Source organism: Drosophila guanche, unplaced genomic scaffold (assembly GCF_900245975.1).
Source record: "Drosophila guanche unplaced genomic scaffold, DGUA_6, whole genome shotgun sequence".
NCBI classification, from domain to species: Eukaryota; Metazoa; Arthropoda; class Insecta; order Diptera; family Drosophilidae; genus Drosophila; species Drosophila guanche.
The window spans coordinates 6,463,326-6,482,293 of record NW_022995743.1 but is presented as its reverse complement, the minus strand read 5'-3'; the positions used below and the strand labels follow the sequence as shown (position 1 = coordinate 6,482,293).

The window sequence follows — 18,968 nt, the reverse complement described above, 5'->3', positions numbered from 1 at the left end:
TCTCTTGTTTTGCGTAACTGTTACCATTTTAATGCGCTCGAGTGTCGAGGACGAAATTGATTTTCGTTACCCATTGTGTTGGACGTTTTGGAGTGCATTTTGCTCATCAAATTTGAGCTCAATTTTGTTTGGTAGACTCCTGGTATGGTATACATGGACAGGACAAGGTGAAATTCCACTGAGCCGATAGCAAATACTGCTAGGAGGCACAAGCACTCGTCTCTCAATTTCGTAGAGCCACAAATACGAATCTCAAAAGGCCACTTGATAAATTTCATATATTTATAGCCCGCAGAGTGACGCGCTGCATTTGCACACTGAGTGAAATTCCATGAGCACACAGCCACACCCGCACACACACAAGGACATTTTGGCCCGAATTGTGGATGGGCGGGAGGCTTACCCCAACCAACCCTCTTCTCCTTGGCCAAACACTTGCACAAATAAAAGATCTACTTCAACTTATTGAATTTTCGTTGATAGAAACAAGATGAAATGCGAACAGGGCAACACGGCTCATGGAATACTCTATGCGAACATTATTCGAGGCACATTTTGAAGGAGAATTATCTATTGGATCCCACATAGTTGTAGTCCAGTGTTCAAGATAGAAGTTCAGAGATCTACCAGCATACAGTTTCCCCATGGCTGTTATGTGTCACAACGGGAAAGAGTATAAAGCGGTGCAGGTCCTTCCACTCGTCCACTCGGATACCTTCCACACAAAGGACAGCCACAAAAGGCCATTGCATATGAGTTTTATGAAAGCTTCTTTTGACAGTGCCGATGCAGACTCTGACTCTCCCTCTGCCACTGGCTCTCTAAGGCAAGGTTGAGTCGCTGTCGGTGTTGGTGAATCCACCCAGCGCCCAGCGTTCTTTGACTGTGACAAATCCGTTAAGTCGCGCAATTCGTTCATTATTATGGTGTGTTTGTATTTGTGCAGGGAATTTTTCTCTGACCTCGCACAGGATCGGGCAGGACATGGCGACTGGTAAGTGTAATCAAATTCCAACCCGAATCCCGCCGATTCAGACAGAGCTTGACGGCGTTTTATTATTAAATTTGAGGCCATTATACACACAATGCGACATCCTGCCGCGAGCCCAGAGCCCTGTGCGAAATTATTAAAAAGTAATTATGGCACAAATTACGAGATATCAATATAGCATTTAGCTCCGCAGGCGGCCCACTACAAAAGGACTCACCCTCAGAATCTCGATCTAGTTCTCTCTCGCTCTCGCTCTTTCTCTCTCTCTCTCTCTCTCTCTCTCCTACCACCACTTGAGTTCGGTGCAAATCCTTTGGCTCACACATCCTTTAGAATTCAGCATTCTGCCGACATTTCCTTTCCTGCACTCCTGTCTGCCGCCGTGTCCGGGCACAATACGAGATTCCTTCTCTCCCATTGTGCTCCCTCTGGACGACTTCTTCGCCGTCTCTTCACATTTTATGCAACATTTCCTTTGCCCCCGACTAATATCGAGATTATTTGACGACTTGAACTCCTCTGGCTCTGGCTCTGGCTCTGGCCCATCCATTCAATAGCCTCTATCCCTGGGGGTTGGTCTCTGCCGAAGATCATTTTCATTTGACTCGAGCAAAGAAAAGGTCGCGTCAATTGTAGCAAACATTTGGCCAATTTATAGCGAGACCCCGTAGGGTCATAATCCCTGCTCAAGGTTTAAACTTTTACAGATTATTTTGTAGTGGAGCAATTTGGGAATGGGATGCTGTCGAAAATTGAACCATTTCTTAGCTGAACGGAAACAGATGAGGAGATTAACTTTGTTTATGGTTCTTTTCCAGATGTAGACAGCCAGCAGCCACGGTTGATTGGTAGTCAAAGAAAGAGGTACCAAAATTGCTTATTAAACGTATTTGGAAGTATTATAAGTGCACTTAAGCTGGCTTCCGTGTTGCCAACAGGTTCAAATCGACAAGTCTGAGAATAATTGTAATGTCAGCTCTCAGAAGAATGCAAAATATTCCTCCATTGTGTGTGCACTTTTCCAAAAGCTTCCTTCGAAAGGAAAGATTTCCCCATTAAAATGCACCATGATTTCTTTTCATTTTGTTTATTTTTGTTTTCTTCAGATAAATTTCTTGATTTCGGCGTCATGGCTAATTGTATGACACTTGCTGGGGCTAATTATAATTATGGATCTCTTACAGATAGGCAATACGTGTACGTGTTAGGACTAAGTTCAATTTGGCAATTGGCTTCGCTCTTACATATCTTACAGTGTGGCATATCCCTGCCAATGAAGTGTGTGTTTGTGTGTGATGTGTATGTACATAGCGATCGCTTTTCCGCTTTTCCTTCTGTGGATCGCTAAATATCACCGCGAAGTTAGTCCTCGCCCTTGGTCACCACGGACACGGGGGTCGAGGAGTTGCTGCTCGCTCCACCTGCACTGCAGGGTGACTGGGCGGCCGTCGAAGTGAGCATCAGGCCGCCCGAGATGAGGGTCGTGCCGCCACCGGAGGGTGGCGTAGCATGGGGATGAGGCACGAGCGGTTTGGGGCTCTCCCGCGGACTGCTGTTGCTGCAGGGCGGACTCACCTGGGCCGTGGACAGGCCCGAGTGCATCGACAGATTCTGTGGGTAGCCGGCAGCTGCGGCAGCCGCTGCTGCCGATCCGTTGGCCGCCGCCGCAGCTGCAGCCGCCGCACCGGCGCCAAAGATGCCATTCAGATTGCTGAGGCCCATGTACTGGGAAAGCAGGGTGTGAAAATTGGGAAGTTTGTAGTGGGGCGCCATCAGGTGCTGGGGCAGGAGGCCGGCGGCAGGGTTGAAGTGCTGGTGCAGGGCAAAGTGCGGGGGCCAGAATTCGGCGGGCAGGCCGGCCGGATGCCCGGGCAGGCCGTGAGGCGGCATGGGAATGCCCAGCGGAAACTCTGGCAGACCTGGAATTAGACCAAAGGACAGTGAATTCGTTAGTCGTGCGAGGGCTGGTGACATTCGTAATTTCTAATTATGTTGCACACGTAATTCGGTAATTTGCGGACAAATCAAATGCGTATCGGGTGGACTTACCTTGGTCGGGCAGCAGGTATCCGGCCTTATCCTGATTCATAAACTTCTCACGTTTGCGCCATTTGGCCCGACGGTTCTGGAACCACACCTGCAAGTGCACGAAAAGAGAACAAAGTTTAGAGCTTGAACGTATGCAAATGTGAGCTACCCTTTAGGTACGAGTATTTTGAGCTTAGACTTAACGAGTAACTTATACCGAAAAGTACCCCAAAGTTTAAGGGCAGAGAACAGAGAGCTGCCAGCACAATAATTAAATATTACACCATCGGCTTAGCTTCGATTAGCTCCATTAAGGTTAAGGGATATCCCCAAAGTCGATTTGAAATTGACTTGCGAACGTGCGTCTTGTAATTGCTTTGACTTTGACCAAAGCCGAACAATTTGGCAATCTATCAATCTGGAAGTTCGAAAAGTTCACGCCACATAGTCCTTCGGTGGATCCTTCGCACTCCACCCACCATTGTCTGAGCCAGTTGGCTGAAGGTGGAGCGTGGAGTGCTTTGAGTGGGCTGGATGGAGAGATGGATGATGCCAAATACAATGGCATCCAATCGGAAGTGTTGTACTCTGATTTGCAGTGCTCCCAACCCTGTCTCAGCCCCTCTCTTTCTCTTGCTCTCGGGTTCATTCTCTTTCTGGAATGCTGCAAAAGGGTGTCTTATGCATTTTTCGGCACTCGCTTGGGGTTGACCACCCACCCACAATGGGCGTTGGCTGCACACACATTTTCGCTTTGTCGGGGTGTGGGGCGGGGGTAGATTCGAGATTTTCAATCCAAGCCGATGGGAAAATTAATTGTTTGTAAATTGAAATCACTCGACAACACTGACTGTACCCGCAGGACAGGATTGAGACAAAAGAGGAGTCGCTGCAATTATAGACACCCTGTACTTAGGCCAGGGCCCCCCCCCCCCCCCCCCCCCCCCCCCCCCCCCGGATCCAGTCTGCTGATTCTGCTCCAGCTACCATCTCCCAGCTCTGCCAGCATTTGCAACAATGTGTGCAGTTGAGCGAGTAGTAAATTAGCAACGATTTCCTTGCTATAATTGCTGCCAATTATTGTCCTGTGTCCTGTCCCGTGTCCTCTGTGTCTGCTGGGAAATGTCAACCCACCCGCAACAGTCTCCCTCTTTGTGTATGTGTGTGATTTTGTGGGCTTTTTAATTGTCAGTTGGCAGCAATTATGATGCGGACCAACTTAAACCACTGTGCGAGAGCAGCGAGGCGGCAAAAGTTGAATTGCGGATATCCGTTCAGCATTTATCGCACATGTGCGATCATCAAACTGTCACAGAAGGAGGCTTCCCCCGCCCCACCAGCACTAGACAACTGTACAGTGTTCCCTGTTCAGGTCCAAACAGTTGTCAATTTTGGAGTACATTTTTTATTTTTGCTGGCAGCTTTACAATGCAAATTCGACTGACCCCAAGACATGGAGAGCTGTTTACTCCGTTTTTTGCTTGGTCTGGTATGCCGCTCAGCAGTCGATGCAAATCCCGAAATAATTGCCCACTCATCAACCCCAGAACAAGCGGGGATTAAGCTACAGTTACTTTTGTATCTATCACAGGGAAAACCAAACAGAAAAAATACAGCACAAAAAATCGCTGCAAGCTGGCAGCTCTAAATCTGCTTCTGCTCGTACATATGCATTGAAGTACCCCAAAAAACGCACTTCGCATATGGGAATCAATGACCAATTACAGTTAATCTGCTAACAGATACACGTATGTACATGTGTGTGAGGGTTCCCCAGCAATTCCATCGCGAGGAGGATACGGACGCGGATGAATGACGACCGTGAAACGGACAATTTGTATGCAGAGTCCGTAATCCCTCTGTGAGCCAGGCTGCTCGCGAGTGCTTAGGTCAAGTTGTTTTACATTCTCTTGAAATCTTTTTTGTGCGATTGCGATACTTTTATTCCCCCCGTCAACAGCGGCAAAATCGGGTAAATCGCTCAATCAAAACTGAAGTGTTTGAAAGCATTCTCAACCGAAATCAACTTGTACGAGCTGGCAGAGACCTCTCTGCCTGGCGAAAGGACACCCTAATTACATGTGTAGTCATCTGTGTGTATGCTTGCCGCGTGTCCTGCAGCAGCACAGGGAGACAGTACCCAGAGCCACTTTAATTGTTTACCCAAAAGTAGAGTTAATAAAAATACCAACACCATGTGAGCGCGACCAATTTAATCATTTGGAAAATCACAATATCTAATGTTCCTGGGACAACCCCTAAAAAGGACGAGCGACAACCCTCCGCCGACTAGATCTAAGCGTGTTTGTGTACAAAGTGGGGTTTAAGTGTTTCAAAGAGCATTTACAAATTCGGCAGGACCGATTGTTCGACGGGTTTAGCGACCTCTCCGCGTTCCCAAGCGATTCCCAAGCCATTTCGCAATCGTTTCGTTGGTTGCCGTTTATCAGCAAAGTTTGTTGAATTTACAAAGCTACAAAGCTCGTCAGTTAATTATAATTTCTACTGATTCGTACTGGACTTTCGATTGGGGTTTGCCGGGTATGGGAATTTAGCCTAATTCGAAAATAATTACGAGTAATTAATTCGCATTTCCCGTGTATTTCAATTACCTGCACGCGCGCCTCGCTTAAGTCCAGGCGCATGGCCAGATCCTCCCTTGTGAACACGTCCGGGTACTGGGTCTTCTCGAAGGCCCGCTCCAATTGATGCAATTGAAAGGTTGTGAATGTTGTGCGAGATCTGCGAAATCAAAGTCGGCACATTAGCGAGATAAATAGATAGATAGATGGATGGCGGAGTGCAGTAGAGGCTTCTATTTTTGTTTTCAGGTTTTTTAATAGCCCAACAATGGCCAAATACGATTTGATCTGTTAAGCGGATTGCCCCCGGCAACTCAATCGATTACTCACCTACGGACTTTGCGCGGCCTCTCCATGTCGCTCAGATCGTGGCCATTGTTGAGGCTCGAGGAGAGCTCGTCATCGTTGTCCACATCTAGGCCGCTCTCCGTGTTGGTTGGCGAATCCTCGCGCTTGGCCTGGGCCTGGGCCTGGGCCTGGGCCTGCTGCTGCTGCTGCTGAAGCTGCTGTTGCTGCTGGTGCTGGTGCTGCTGTTCCTGCAACATGTGGCTGTTGCTGTGGTGCAAGTGATGGATGTGATGGGCATGGCCATGATGGGGATGCGAAATCAGCACATCGCTGGGTGTATCTGAAAAGGCAAAGAATGGAAAAGTTAAACAATTTCGAATTGAGCTCGAGTGCCGCCTCGAACAAAAAAGTTTTGCGTTTGACTTTGAAAATCGAAAGCTGCGCCAGCTGCGGCCGAGAACACTTTCGAAATTCATTCAATTGTAACTGAAGTAGTTATATCCGGGACTTTTAACCCCCTTTGGGCAGGCCAGGCAGGAGCAGCCAGCAGAGTCGCATCGAAAAAGCAAATCCTTTCCACTTTCGAGAGCCTCAAGAGCTCGAAAGCTACGCGAATTGATTTGGCAATCAATAACAAATAAATAAATACGCTTTGCCTTACCCCCGATTCCCGATTCCCGATTCCCTATTCTAGATTCGGGTTGGGTTTAAGTATCCATTCACACGCCCGAGGCCGAAATCGGGTAAAAATGTTTCTAAAAGATTTCCTTCAGAGCTAACGGGCAACGTGTAATCAAACTTTAATGAACCTCAAATTAATCATATTCACAATAGCACAAGGACACGTCGACGCTCAGCGGGGTACCATGTCGTCCTTATCGTATTTCGTAACATTTATGCAGACAGAAAGAACCGGAGAGCAAGCCCAAGCCCGAGCCTGTTGTGGCGAAAAGGTAATTTCCAGCGAGCATCAAATTACGCGACAGCAAGCGAGGCTCACAGGATGCAGTGTCCTGCGGTGCGCACGCTGCTCGTTGTCGCCAAATTGTAGCCTTTCCTGGTCCCTGGTCTTTGGTCTCTTGTCCCTGATTCCGTTCCTGTTCCTGCCCCCGGCCCATCCACCCAAAGCGCTTCAATCTAATTATGGGTCTAATGATGCAATTGGTTTTCTCTCCCAGTCCCTGCCAACATGATACATGTGGCGTATCCTGTCAGATATGTTTTGATACACAGTGATTTTCTTTTTCTCCTTCAGCTATTCACCGATCCCTGGGTGAGGCCTCATGCCGCTTAGCCACGCCCCCAACAAGAGACTCAACATGGCAGACACCTCCCATTGTCATGATATGTTTCTTGTGGCTCGGCGTGCGGAGGTTTCGGGATGATGTTTGCCCCAAAGTTCATTCTATGCCAGCACTAACTATGACAAAATGTCCTCTCCAAGCAATTTGCATATGATATGGGTCCTTGAGATGGGTCAGCCCGGACATGGGGTCCCTGTGCCCCTGATCTTTGATGTGGTCACCAGGTTTGGTTTCGAACTTGATTAGCAATTTTTGACTCAATTTATAAACTATGCGTGGCCATCCCCATAAATACTGCTTGGGTTAACAATTTAGAAGGTACTTTTGGCAGATAGAAAATTTAAATAGATCTCAGAAAGCAATAAATATTGTAATAGCTAAGCATTGATTCAACATCATTAATTGAATAAAGATTAATAAATAAGAACCACCAAAAGACCTAGACAAAATTCTTGGCTACTTGTTTATGAAATAGAAAAATACATTTAATTGCAATTATGTTTGAAAAGACTCCCACAGCTTTCTACTGATGACATAAGCAAAAATTAACTCTTTAAATTAAATCTGAATATTGTAATAACTCTGCAAAAAGCCAACGGACTACAACGTCATAACTGACGTAGCATAAAACTGATCGTCTGATCATCATTGGCTTACAGAAATCATTTAATAATTAAAATTAAGTAATTATATTAAAATTTAAGGCCAATAGTCCCAATGCATCTTTCACGCGTTTAAGTGTAATATAGTTAACCCACAAATTAATACAAGCATTAAATTATAACTCTCATTCTTCAATGTTGCCAAGCCCCACAATTATTATTACTCTTAGTCTTTTGCCAAACAGATCGCCGACGGCAATAGATGTTATTCCTGTGATCAAATGTCTATAAAAACCAACCCGAAACCCATAAATAGATTACTTACCACTGCGCTTGATCTGGTGCTGATTCCCCAAGATCTGATCGATGCTGTAGACGGCACGGGGACGCGAGACGGGGCTCTCCTGGACAGGACCGGGACGCATGGCTGGCGGCATGATAGGATGCTGGTGGTGCTGTGTGGTCGTTGTGGTCATCATAGCTCAATGAGAGCTCAGGCTGTAGCAGCAGGATCCACGAACCACAAACTAAGAATCTATTGTCGAAAATGGTTTTCCTTCGTAGCACTTTTTAGTAAACAAATTATTGTGTTTTTTTTTTCTAAATCGAATTTCAAATACAATTTCGTATTTATTTCACAGAATTTATTGTGTTGACTTGCACGCGCGGCGACTGATTAATTAATGAATGTGATTGAGTTAGTCTGGTTACTTCTGTACGAATCTGATTGATGGGGTTTCCACAGCTAGTGCGATTTAACAGGACTGTGGACTGTGCTGAACTGAGGCAGGAGCGAATGCGTGTAACGCTCGGGACGATCAACAACCACCGACTGAGCCCGTCTCCTGTGGCACCGTTGCATTAAATACGTGCCACGTTTGCTTGCCTCTCGCCTCTTGTTGTTGCTGTTGCTGTTGCTGTTGCTGGACGGTAGATGGCTGCTGGTTTCTGGCTGTTGCTGCTTCTCCTGCTGCTGCTGCAAGTGTCGTTGGGCTGAATGAAATGGGCGAGGCTGAGGCCGACTCTCGCTCGCTCGCTGCCAGTTCCCAATCCTTCGCATCGCCCATATCCCTTGCTCTTTCTCTCTCTCTCCCTCTCTGTCTCACTAGGGGTAGTTTCCCCCAGTGTCTGTGTGCGCGCCGTATCTGTTCGTGTGCGTGTATTTACAGGTAGCTTTTGTTTAGGGGTGTTGCTCTGCCCTGCCACTCGCTCTCTCTCTCTCTCCCCTTCTCTTTCTGTGAGTGCTGCCTCTCACTCTTGCACGTGCTCTCTCTCATTGTTTCCCTCTTGCGCGATACTCTCTCTTTTGTTCGACCAACATAGTTTGCTGATTAATTTGATTTATTTCACAAATTTCGCTCATTACAAACTATCTTTAGGCCCTTACGCAAGAATATCTATCACGCTCTCTCTCCTTCTCGTTCTGCCCTTCCAGAATGTGGACATCCACAAATCACGAAACAGGTTGCTCGACTCTCTGAAATTCCCTACCTGAGCTGGTCCGCCATTTGCCGGCACAACGTTTATTAGTTCCGCTTCCATTTGGGCCAAAACTGGATCTGCGGGGATCCTCGTGATCCTCTGCCGCGCTTGGGAATGAGCCCAGGGTTTCATTGAACAATCCAAACGATCAATGAATCCCTTTACTTAGCAGGCAGATGCCGCGAAATCTTGACCTAAGTTCATTGATTAAACTGATCTCGTCTGATCTGTGATCTGCACTGAACAGATCTCGACTGGGCTGAAAGGGATCTACTAATGGCAGGTACAGTAGGGCGCTGTTTCGCACAAAAAAAACATAATAAGGATTTATTTATTGATATACTAATGTGTTTAATTGTTTTTTGAAGATAATTCAAATTAATATTTAACCCTAACTACTTGGCGGATGTCTTTGCGTGGTATTGGTATGGTTATTTGAGAGCAAAATGTACAAATGAATATCGATATGTTTTCAGTAAAATAACATTACCAAAGCGTTTATAGTTTTGGGTGTGTGAAGCCGCAAAATAACAAATAATCTCTAAATATTGGCTTCACTTTAAGAAACCAATTACCACTACTTAGGCAATTGCTACCAGATTAAAAAGCCCTGCATTAAAGATATTTTCTCTACCTTTCCGATTAGTTTTCCAAACCAAAGAAAGCATTCTTTTTAATTACAAAGTAGAGGACTTTTCTTGAGGAAGCTTTTTAGCCGCAAATATACGTTTAATCCTTGTTATCTTTGCTAAAATCTAAACATAATCTCAATCCTGGCCATATTTTTTCAGACAACAAAGATTTGCCTTAAGTACAGCTTAGACAGGGCTCTCAGCTGAAGCTTTTCCCTATTACCAGTGTTTAGATCTGTCGGAGGTTGCATAATACAAAGGGCAGCCAAAGGTGTCTGAGATCTCAGGCTGCCCTCACAATGCGGAACGCCGTCGACAATGCTGACAATGCGAGGACTGGGACTGATCCTCTCTAATTTGTCGAAACTTACACAATTTCTTTGTGGTCCGAACCTAAACAAAGCCAAAGATCGCGGCACCTTGTGCCGGGCAGGCACTCCGAATCAGGATCAGGAACACGTAATTTCCGCAGAACTGCGAACAAGTAGCAGGGACCTCATTAATTTGCCAGATGGGTGACGCCACAGGACACAGGTCGGTCGGAGCGTATGCACACATGTACACTTATGCTTCAGGGGAAAACTATCCGCGCCAAGGCAAGGCGCTTAATCATATTTTCATAGGATGCGGTGCCTATGCAGATTTCATTCAAAAATCCGATTGCATGTTCGTTTAATTTAGAGCTGAACGGGAGAGACGGTGACAGGCCTCAGGGGCAGGGCGAGTTCTGAGCCTACCTGTCCAGATCCCCGATCCCCGATCCCAGATCCCAGATCCCAGATCTTCTGCCCCTTAATCTCTGATCTAATGTGTAATGCATAATGCCAGCCAACAAATTTATGCAACATCATGCAGCGCACTTAGCCATAATCGCTGTGGCTCATTAGGCTAACCAGGGCGGTGTGGAGGGGGACGGCTCTTCGGTGGTCCACTAATTGGTCCGATCCAGCCTAGGGCAATCCCTGATTTATCTTCAGGCCAAGACGATTTGCTCCACTTGGCAGTTATCAAGAATCGTTTGCCTTCCCACGTTCAAGCCTTCTCCGATTGTTCTTGTAAACGCTTTCCACTCATTTGGCCCCTCTACTTGCCAAAGTGATAACTGGAAGCCATTTAGCCAAAGTGTGAAATGACAAATTGAATCAAAGTCAAACTCAAACTCATTGAAGGCTACACTTGATTGTAATTTCTAAATTAGCACATCAATGGGGTGGGGTTTGGCTTGAAGCTGGGGGAATGCCAGCAAATACTCAGAGCGCTCTCTAGCTCTATGCCACTACTCTCTCTCTGCGTGTCTATTACACTCTCTCGTCTTTACCGCATTCCACACTCTCTCGTTCTCCTGTTGCGTTTCTCCTGGGACTTGCGCAGTGGAGGTGAAAGCTTATTGGATGTTACATCTTTCCACCCACACTCACACGCGGGGGGTTTTTGGGCCAACGAGGTCATTATCGTGTTACTCCAACCCGCAGCCACCCGTCTCCGCCTCCGCCTCCGCCTCCGCCTCCAGCTCCATCTCCTAACCCCACCCCAGGCAGCTGCGTGTAAACACATTGTGGCAATTCTCTCTGGTGCCATGACTGTGTTCACCTTTTAATAAGGTTAACTGCAACGCAACGACGACAACAACCCACAAACACCCACTTTTCACAATAGAGAGCGTTAGATGGATGGCAGGCAGGCAAGTTGTGTGCGCGGAAGGTGCGGGTGGGCTGGGTGCTAAGTGGGGCGACTGGTGGGGAGGGAGGGCTCTGGCTGCTGTTGGCAACATTTTTCTTAACCATTAAATCTAATATATCAAAGTAATAAAACGAATTTTGTTCCTTGTGCGGGTGTGGGGGGTGTGAGTGGGGGTCTGGGTGGATGGGTGGATGGGCCGAGACATTGCCACAGCCCAAGGAGGGGTAAGCATCTTGCAGATACTCTATGTATCTGTGTATCTGTGCGTGAGCTTCAGTCTTACCCTCCACATAATCCAACTAAAAAGTTTTCGTCTACTCACAGTCTGCCTGCCATTGTCTGCCGGATATTCTTCCCTTTCTTTTCGCCAAAGTAGCAAAATGGCAAATGGGGGTACGGGTTCGAGGTAAACTGATAGCTTTTCCTATAGCTGGGATATTTAATTTTGACTTTTTACCCGCTCTTGGCGGGGTTAAGTGATGGGCGTGGGGGTGCTTCGAGTTGGCTGTGTGCTAAAACGCTGCCACTGACATCATTTTGAGTGCTTACGAAGAAAATGCTCTAGGAAAGGGATTGATTTTTGCAATTATCCAAAGCAAAATAATATATATTGTAGGTGGAGTGATTGAAATTTGAACTGACTAACCCAAAATAATTAATTTATTATCTAATGACTTGTATTAACCTGAGAGATTAATATTTCATCCTGTGGCACAGCGAAAGTTAGATAAGAACTTGCTCTAATTTGTCATTAGCCAATTCTTAGCTTTCGATCAATGCAAAAGTCCCTTTGGCTTTGCTAAATAGTTTGCGAAAGTTGTGTCCTGCCTTAACTGTTGGCTGGGCTAAATGTACTATGCGGCATGCGGCAGACAGTAAATGAGCAACTGCTGAGGTTGGCCAGGCAACCGCAACTCACCCAACACACGCCCAGATACAGATACCAAACACCCGCCCACTCACAGATGGAGGATATACAAGCACCACCAGTTACAGAGTCAAATGCATATAGATATAGTTGCTTAAATTATCCAATATCCTTGACAGTTTGTGGACGTAATCAAACAACTGCAAGGGGGAATGGAGCTGAGGAGATGGGCCAGGATTTGTTTGACATTTCGTTTCATAATCTAATATATACCGGCAGCACTGAGGGGAGAACCTTCCGTCTTTGGTCAGAGCTGGGGGGGGAGCTGTCAATCCACACAGACCGCATATAAATGTCCCAAGTCAAGTTTCGTATCTCAGAATTTTTCGCTTTATTAAGCCCCCAGGCGGAAACGGGCCACAGATGGGTTTTGATCACAGACGGCAACTCCTTCTTGGCAGCGAACAGGAACTGAGAGCAGGAAGAAGAGACTTTGGCACACTTTTCCAGATCAACCAGAACGATAAAGAGCGTTTTCCCAGTAAGAATGTGGTCTGATCTCTCCATATGCCGGATCAGTGGTAAATTGACACTCACTTAGAGCCGAATTAAAGCACGTACATACATTTGTGCATATGAAAAGACACACATGCTTCTGGTTCTGCAAATTCCTGGCCAAGATAAGCGGCAGAGAAGAGTCCGAATTCGAATCCTGGCTACGGCTGCTGCTCACTTCAAACGCCCTGGGGCCGACAAAAGAGTTTCCCAATAATTATGCGGCTCGGCTTCTGTTCTGTTGTGGTGCTGTGCTGTTTGGAAAGATTTGGCCACCTCCTTTCCTTTCAGCAGGAGATGGGCAATCACACATGAGAGAAAGACGTTGAGAGGAATTCATTGGAAATTACCTGTCACATTGTTGTGCACTTGAATTACATAAAAATTGGTCGAGTGAACAATGGGCGAATGGCTACCGTTTTGGTCGGAACACAAACAAAAGGATAATGCGGCACATATCCACATGCACACATATAGCATATGGATATGCAAAACTGTAGCCAAACAAATAAGCTGACAAGACCTCCTGACAACTGCCAAGTGGCTCTGGATCTGTCTCTGTATTCTGTGGCTCAGAATCTGTATCGGTTTTTTGGTTGAACAGAATGGGAACGGGGACGGGGACGGGGACGGGGACAACAATAAGGCGCTTGACATGTGTATGCATGGGCGTAGCCCGGGGGCCGAGTTCAGGCCAAACAACAATTGTAATCACACACCTTTTGTGTGTGGGAGCGTGTGGCCAGAAAAACCCATCGAAAACAGTTTTCCCTTTGTGTGGGAAAAAAGAAAAGAAAGCAAGAAGTTTTTAGCAGTTTTATGGCCAGATTGGCAAATGAGAAACAATTGAGCATTGAATGGGCGGAAATGAAAGGCTGATGAAGGCTCATCAGACTGCATATTGCGGTGGCTCCTCTCTGCACCCACCACCCTATTATAAGTGGGAGGGCGGTGGTAGGAAACTTGTTCAAAAATTTCATTAAAAACGGTTTTCATTTGTTATTGTTGCTGCCTGCCATGCAGGCCGCCAAATGGAGGCGTAATAAAATAAAAAGTGCAGCCTACGATGGCTCCTTCAACCAACCGCAACCAGGCCCAGGAACAGTCCCGCAGGCCCATCTTCATGCCCATGCCCATTTCCCTTCTCAGTTGCTCTCATCCACACGGAAATGTAACACACAACACAATTGGCAGCCTCCAAAAAGTGGCGAAAAAAGATTTTTTAATATCTCATGCAAAATTGCATTCAATTGCCTCTGTCTGTGTGTGCCCCGCGTGCATGTGTGTGCGTTTGCATAAGTGCTGTAAATTTCCTTATTTGCCCCCACACACACACACACACACACACAAAGAAGCGCACAGCCATAAATATATGTACATGTGTGTGCATATAAAAACTTGCATACATTTTTAACTCAAACAAAAACGTTGCAGAAATGAAATTTGTTACATTTTTTGTTTTGTTTATTTATAACAATTGTGTTTAAAAGCGCTTAAATTTTTCCCAGCATGTGCAAATAAAGTCCCCCCACCACGCCACACCACACATCCCCCCTAAGCCCAATCTGCCTCCCACACTCTCTCTCTCTGGTTGCGGGGCAAGTGCAATTTCGCGTTAGGAGAAATTTTTTTGTGGCTTTCGCATCTTTTTTTGAGGTTTCTCTGTTTGAGTTCCCTTTTCGGGCGGGGCGACCAAAATGAAAACTAAATGCAATAAACGTTTGCGCCTAAAAGCTGCAACAAAAAATCAACGCCCAGAGATTAGCACATATGCACAGAGGACCTCCAACAGCACTGAGCAGTTAGCTATTTTCCCGCCAGAACAGAATTTTTTGCAGCATGCACACCTGGAGACTTGTATGCCCAAACCCTTACTTTTGTTTTGGTATTAAATTAACATATTTGCACCACTTATTTAGGATTAAATGGAATCATTAATGCATCCAGCAAACGATTCAGCCATCAATTCAGCATTTTTTCGGAACTTCTCAAACATTTTTGGCAGCACTGAGACGGCCGCTGCACTGCTCTTCTGCTGCTCCATGTGTGAGAGTGTGCACACCACTTTTTGTGGTGCGCTCTGCGCCCTCTCCCACTCTACGCCTCACTTTCTCGCTCGCCCTCGCCCTCGCCATCGCCCACTCCCTTTGTTTCTTGTTGTTGCCCGTTTAGCGTTCATTTAATCTCTGTCTGACTGCAATTGTTGCTGTTTTTTCTTTCTTGTGCATTTAGCAGGGCCGCAATTTCGCGTTGTTACTCTTGTGCGTTGCTTTTTCTGCCTCTGCCTCTCTGTCGGACTTGTAATGAAATTTTTTTCGGTTCGTTCTTGGCCATTTGCACGATTTGCAGAGCCATAAAAGAAGCAACAAAGAAGAGCCGAAAACGAACCAGAACGAAAATCAAAATCGAAATGTTAAAAATTTCATTGCAACGCAATTTGGGGCCGTAATTGCTGAAAAACCTGTGGTTGGTTGTTCTATACATTCACCCTCTGGGCATGAAAGGATGGGTGGGAAATCAGGGTTGGGCTACGTTGTTTGTTTTAACTTTATTATTGGTCGTTTGTCACAAAAAGATATGTAAATTTTTCTCTATGTACATTTTCTCAAAGGAAATTCTGGTAAGAAATATAGAAAAACCAATGACAGGATTAGAAAATATGTATCCTCATGCACTCTTATATGTATTCATGTACATAGATAGTACATACACATGTACCTGCTCTCAATCACTACGTTTCTGCTTTGATTTTATTGACCTCTGATGAAGTTTAATAGAACATTTTTTCAAAACTCTACAAACGCCACTTCAGGTCGTATCAATCAGATATTCGCTGGCAATAAACGAGACGACTCCTCATAGCCCAAAGGTCTTTTAAAGATGGAGGACAGGACGCATGCATCTAAGCCTGCTCTGCTTCTGTCCCTGATCTCCGTTACCGTCCCTGGCGTGTACAAACAACGCTCAAATTGCAAAAAATAACATGACCGCAGGCCACGCAACCAGAAAACGGACAACCCTGTGACAGTGGCAATAGAGCGGGAAGGATTCTCCATTTTTTGCCGGTCCCGGATTGCGGATTGCTGCTTAGTAGAGTCCTGTGTGGCCCGATGTTCTCTGTGGCACAGTGTCCGCTGTCTATATTGACACAACATGCCAATTTTCTTCGTGGCAGGTGGCGGGCGGCAGCCGCGTCGTGTCCTGCGGCTTTGCGGGTGTCACAAGAGCAGCCACCAAAGGGGAAGGACGGAAGAGTCGCAGTTACACAAATCCAAGCTTGGGGATGAGGAGAGTTTGGGGAGGAGCCAACAGCAGTTAGCAGCGCCATATCAACTGACAAAATAATTAATTTTATTCGAGTTTTCTCGTTTTTTTTGTGGGCATAGTAGATACAGTTCGTTTCAGACAAGGCATATGTACTCAGAGGACTTCCAGAAAAAATTGTGGGATATATAGGCATGAGACGCACTGTACCACACGAGTGGGACACTTTGGATGAGTAAGATCCTGGCTCCTGCCTGGCATACGTAATTAAACTCGCCTTACGCAGTGTGCGAAAAAAAACCGAAGGACTGACAGAAAGGGAAAGAAATCAAAAGTTACAGGAGAGAACCGCTAAAATGGTGGTGTGGGGGTTGGGGGCGTTCACCAGCAGCTCCATACGCCCACTTGGCAGACGCTTTTCCAGCTTTTCTATGTAATTAGTTTTTCCCCTCCAAACCGAAATACGAGAAAAGAAGAGAAAAAGTTCCTTGTGCGCTTCGTTTCGTATTTTATTGAATTTTCTTTTCATTTGTTTGTTGATTTTTGGGATTTACCGCATTTCGTATGCACAGCGGATAGACAGGACGAAGGGACAGAGGCGGGTTTATTGAGGGAATTCGGGGACTGCCATTGAGACAAATCTCTGTTTATCTACGAGTATCCTGTTGTTGCTGCTGGCTCTGTGGCTCTTCGTTTTGCCAATAAATTACTTTGTAATCAAGTGAATTCGAGTGGCAAAGGACAAAAAGTGGCAGAAGCCGAAGCTAAAGGGAAATGGAAGCCGGCGAGAATCGCTTCAGGGGGAGGCCAGGAAATGTTGAATTTGCCTCATCAACTGATGACTATAATTTTCATAAGATTGTTTATTAAATTCCAGTCATCCTGCCCAGAGGGTATATTTGTGGCCCAATATTGAGGTAAGTAAGTGGAACGGAACATGTTTCATTATTAGTAAATGCATTCTTTATCAGCATGGACTTTAAATCAGTCTGAAATATTCTTAGTTATAGTTATGAGAGTTTTCTTGATGCTAAATTCAAAACTTTAAGTTATTGATCAACTTCATAGCGGGTGTATTACTTATGTGAACACCCTTTGCTAATACCTACAACAATGGCAAGAAATCTGCATTACCCCATCACAACATCAAGGGAGCTTTTGATTCTGAGTCGATCGATGGGCGGGGGTAGACGCGCAGTTTGCTCAGTGCATTAGTCGAGGACGTTGTGGCATAATGGATTTGCATTTGCAAACACAGCAAAGAAATCCTTTGGTAAACTTATTGAATGAATATTATAAGTGCACATAAGAAATATGTTTGCACATGTACACTTTAGAGGCTATAACATATGACATCGTATAGCCACGAATATATTCCAGTCATCCCATTTTCTTGCCAGAACTTTTCTATGGTGATAAGTTGCACTTGTCTGCCTGTTTTGGTTCATAATTGCTTGACAAATTATGGCAGCAAGACAATGAGTAGAGATCAACAAAAGGCAGAGGGTAAAAGGTAGAGAGAGAGAGAGAGCGAGATCGAGAAAGAGGAGGAGCAGGAGAAGCACTAACTAATCTGTCAGCGACAGATGCGGGCGCAATGATAAAATTTAAAATTGCCCAGCTAGCATTGCAATTACCCTCAAATAAAAAACCGGCACAAGGATATGCTAAAAGTACCTCCTGCTGCGTGATAGAGGAGATAAAAGGAGAAGAGCCAAGAGTCAGTTTCTGCTTGCCTTTGTACGATACGTTTTTCACCGACGCTAATCGAGAGAAACAAAAACAAATTTTTATTTCGTATTTGTTGAGACATTTTTTTGTCAGAGCTGACCGTGCTCTCGTGTAGGAGCCGAAGCATACATGCATCGGTAGAAAATGTGTTGTGCAACAGCAATTTAATGAAATAAAATAAATCCTCAAAAGATGGAACGAGATTCTCCCTCTCTCTTAGCTTTTCCCATGAGCAGCAGCAGGTCGCCAGCATCCTCCAGCCACAAGGACAAAAGGCAGTTGACATTATGGCATTGTTATGGGATGACCCCCCCTCCAACCTAACCCTACTCCCACCCCGCTGTCCATCTCTTTCTGTGTGCTGTTGATATTATATTACATTTTATAAATTACATTTTGTGCGCAAGCAAAGCTGATTTGCCATTCACTCTGCTCCTGCTCTCTCTCTCTCTCTCTGTCTCACTCACTCTTCCACTGAGCCACTTTCCATGGCAGACGAATACCCCACGAACACACAGCCCCTCGCTCGCTACACTTCAGTTGCATGCAACACAAGTTGACATTTATTGTTGTTGTGGCCCCATGCATTAGCCATCGCCTGGTTCTACGTCTCCGCCTCCGACAGAGTCCTTTCCTTCAGTTTGACTTCAATTGCGCAACGGAAATGCATTAAGAAATTCATTCTTCCCCATCCCAGTGCACACAGGGACATGCCCTTCAGGTGCATTGAACCAATAATCAGCAAACTGGGACTGGGCCGGGTCTGGGTCTGGGACTGGGGAACAACACCATAAGTGGTCGGCGAGGAGTATTTTTCAAATGGCTAATGCATTGTCTAGGCAATGGAGTTTCGAATAAAAACTAATTCATAACCATATGTAAATTTGTCCAAATGTGCAATCCGGAATGGTCCCATGCTGATTGTGCTACACCAATTAGCTGGAAGAGGCTTTCCTCCGAA

General features: G+C 45.7%; 1 protein-coding gene across 1 annotated transcript; it reads right to left on the bottom strand.

Annotated features, from left to right (window-relative positions):
- Positions 1–2,089: 2,089 nt before the first annotated feature.
- On the bottom strand, positions 2,090–8,376 carry LOC117579801 (dorsal root ganglia homeobox protein). The gene is made up of 6 exons (XM_034265880.1): positions 8,121–8,376; positions 5,932–6,229; positions 5,632–5,761; positions 3,041–3,128; positions 2,340–2,910; positions 2,090–2,302 (listed from the first exon to the last, which is right to left on the bottom strand). The coding sequence occupies exons 1-5, from the start codon at positions 8,272–8,274 to the stop codon at positions 2,354–2,356; spliced, it is 1,227 nt and encodes a 408-aa protein (XP_034121771.1). The 5' UTR covers positions 8,275–8,376; the 3' UTR covers positions 2,090–2,302; positions 2,340–2,353.
- Between the last annotated feature and the right edge of the window lie 10,592 nt (positions 8,377–18,968).

Coding starts and splice junctions, on each gene's coding strand:
- LOC117579801 (XM_034265880.1), bottom strand. CDS start 8,274: ATGATGACCACAACGACCACACAGCACCACCAGCATCCTATCATGCCG. Junction 6,230..8,120: donor GCACCAGATCAAGCGCAGTG/GTAAGTAATCTA, acceptor TTGCCTTTTCAG/ATACACCCAGCGATGTGCTG. Junction 5,762..5,931: donor AGGCCGCGCAAAGTCCGTAG/GTGAGTAATCGA, acceptor TTGATTTCGCAG/ATCTCGCACAACATTCACAA.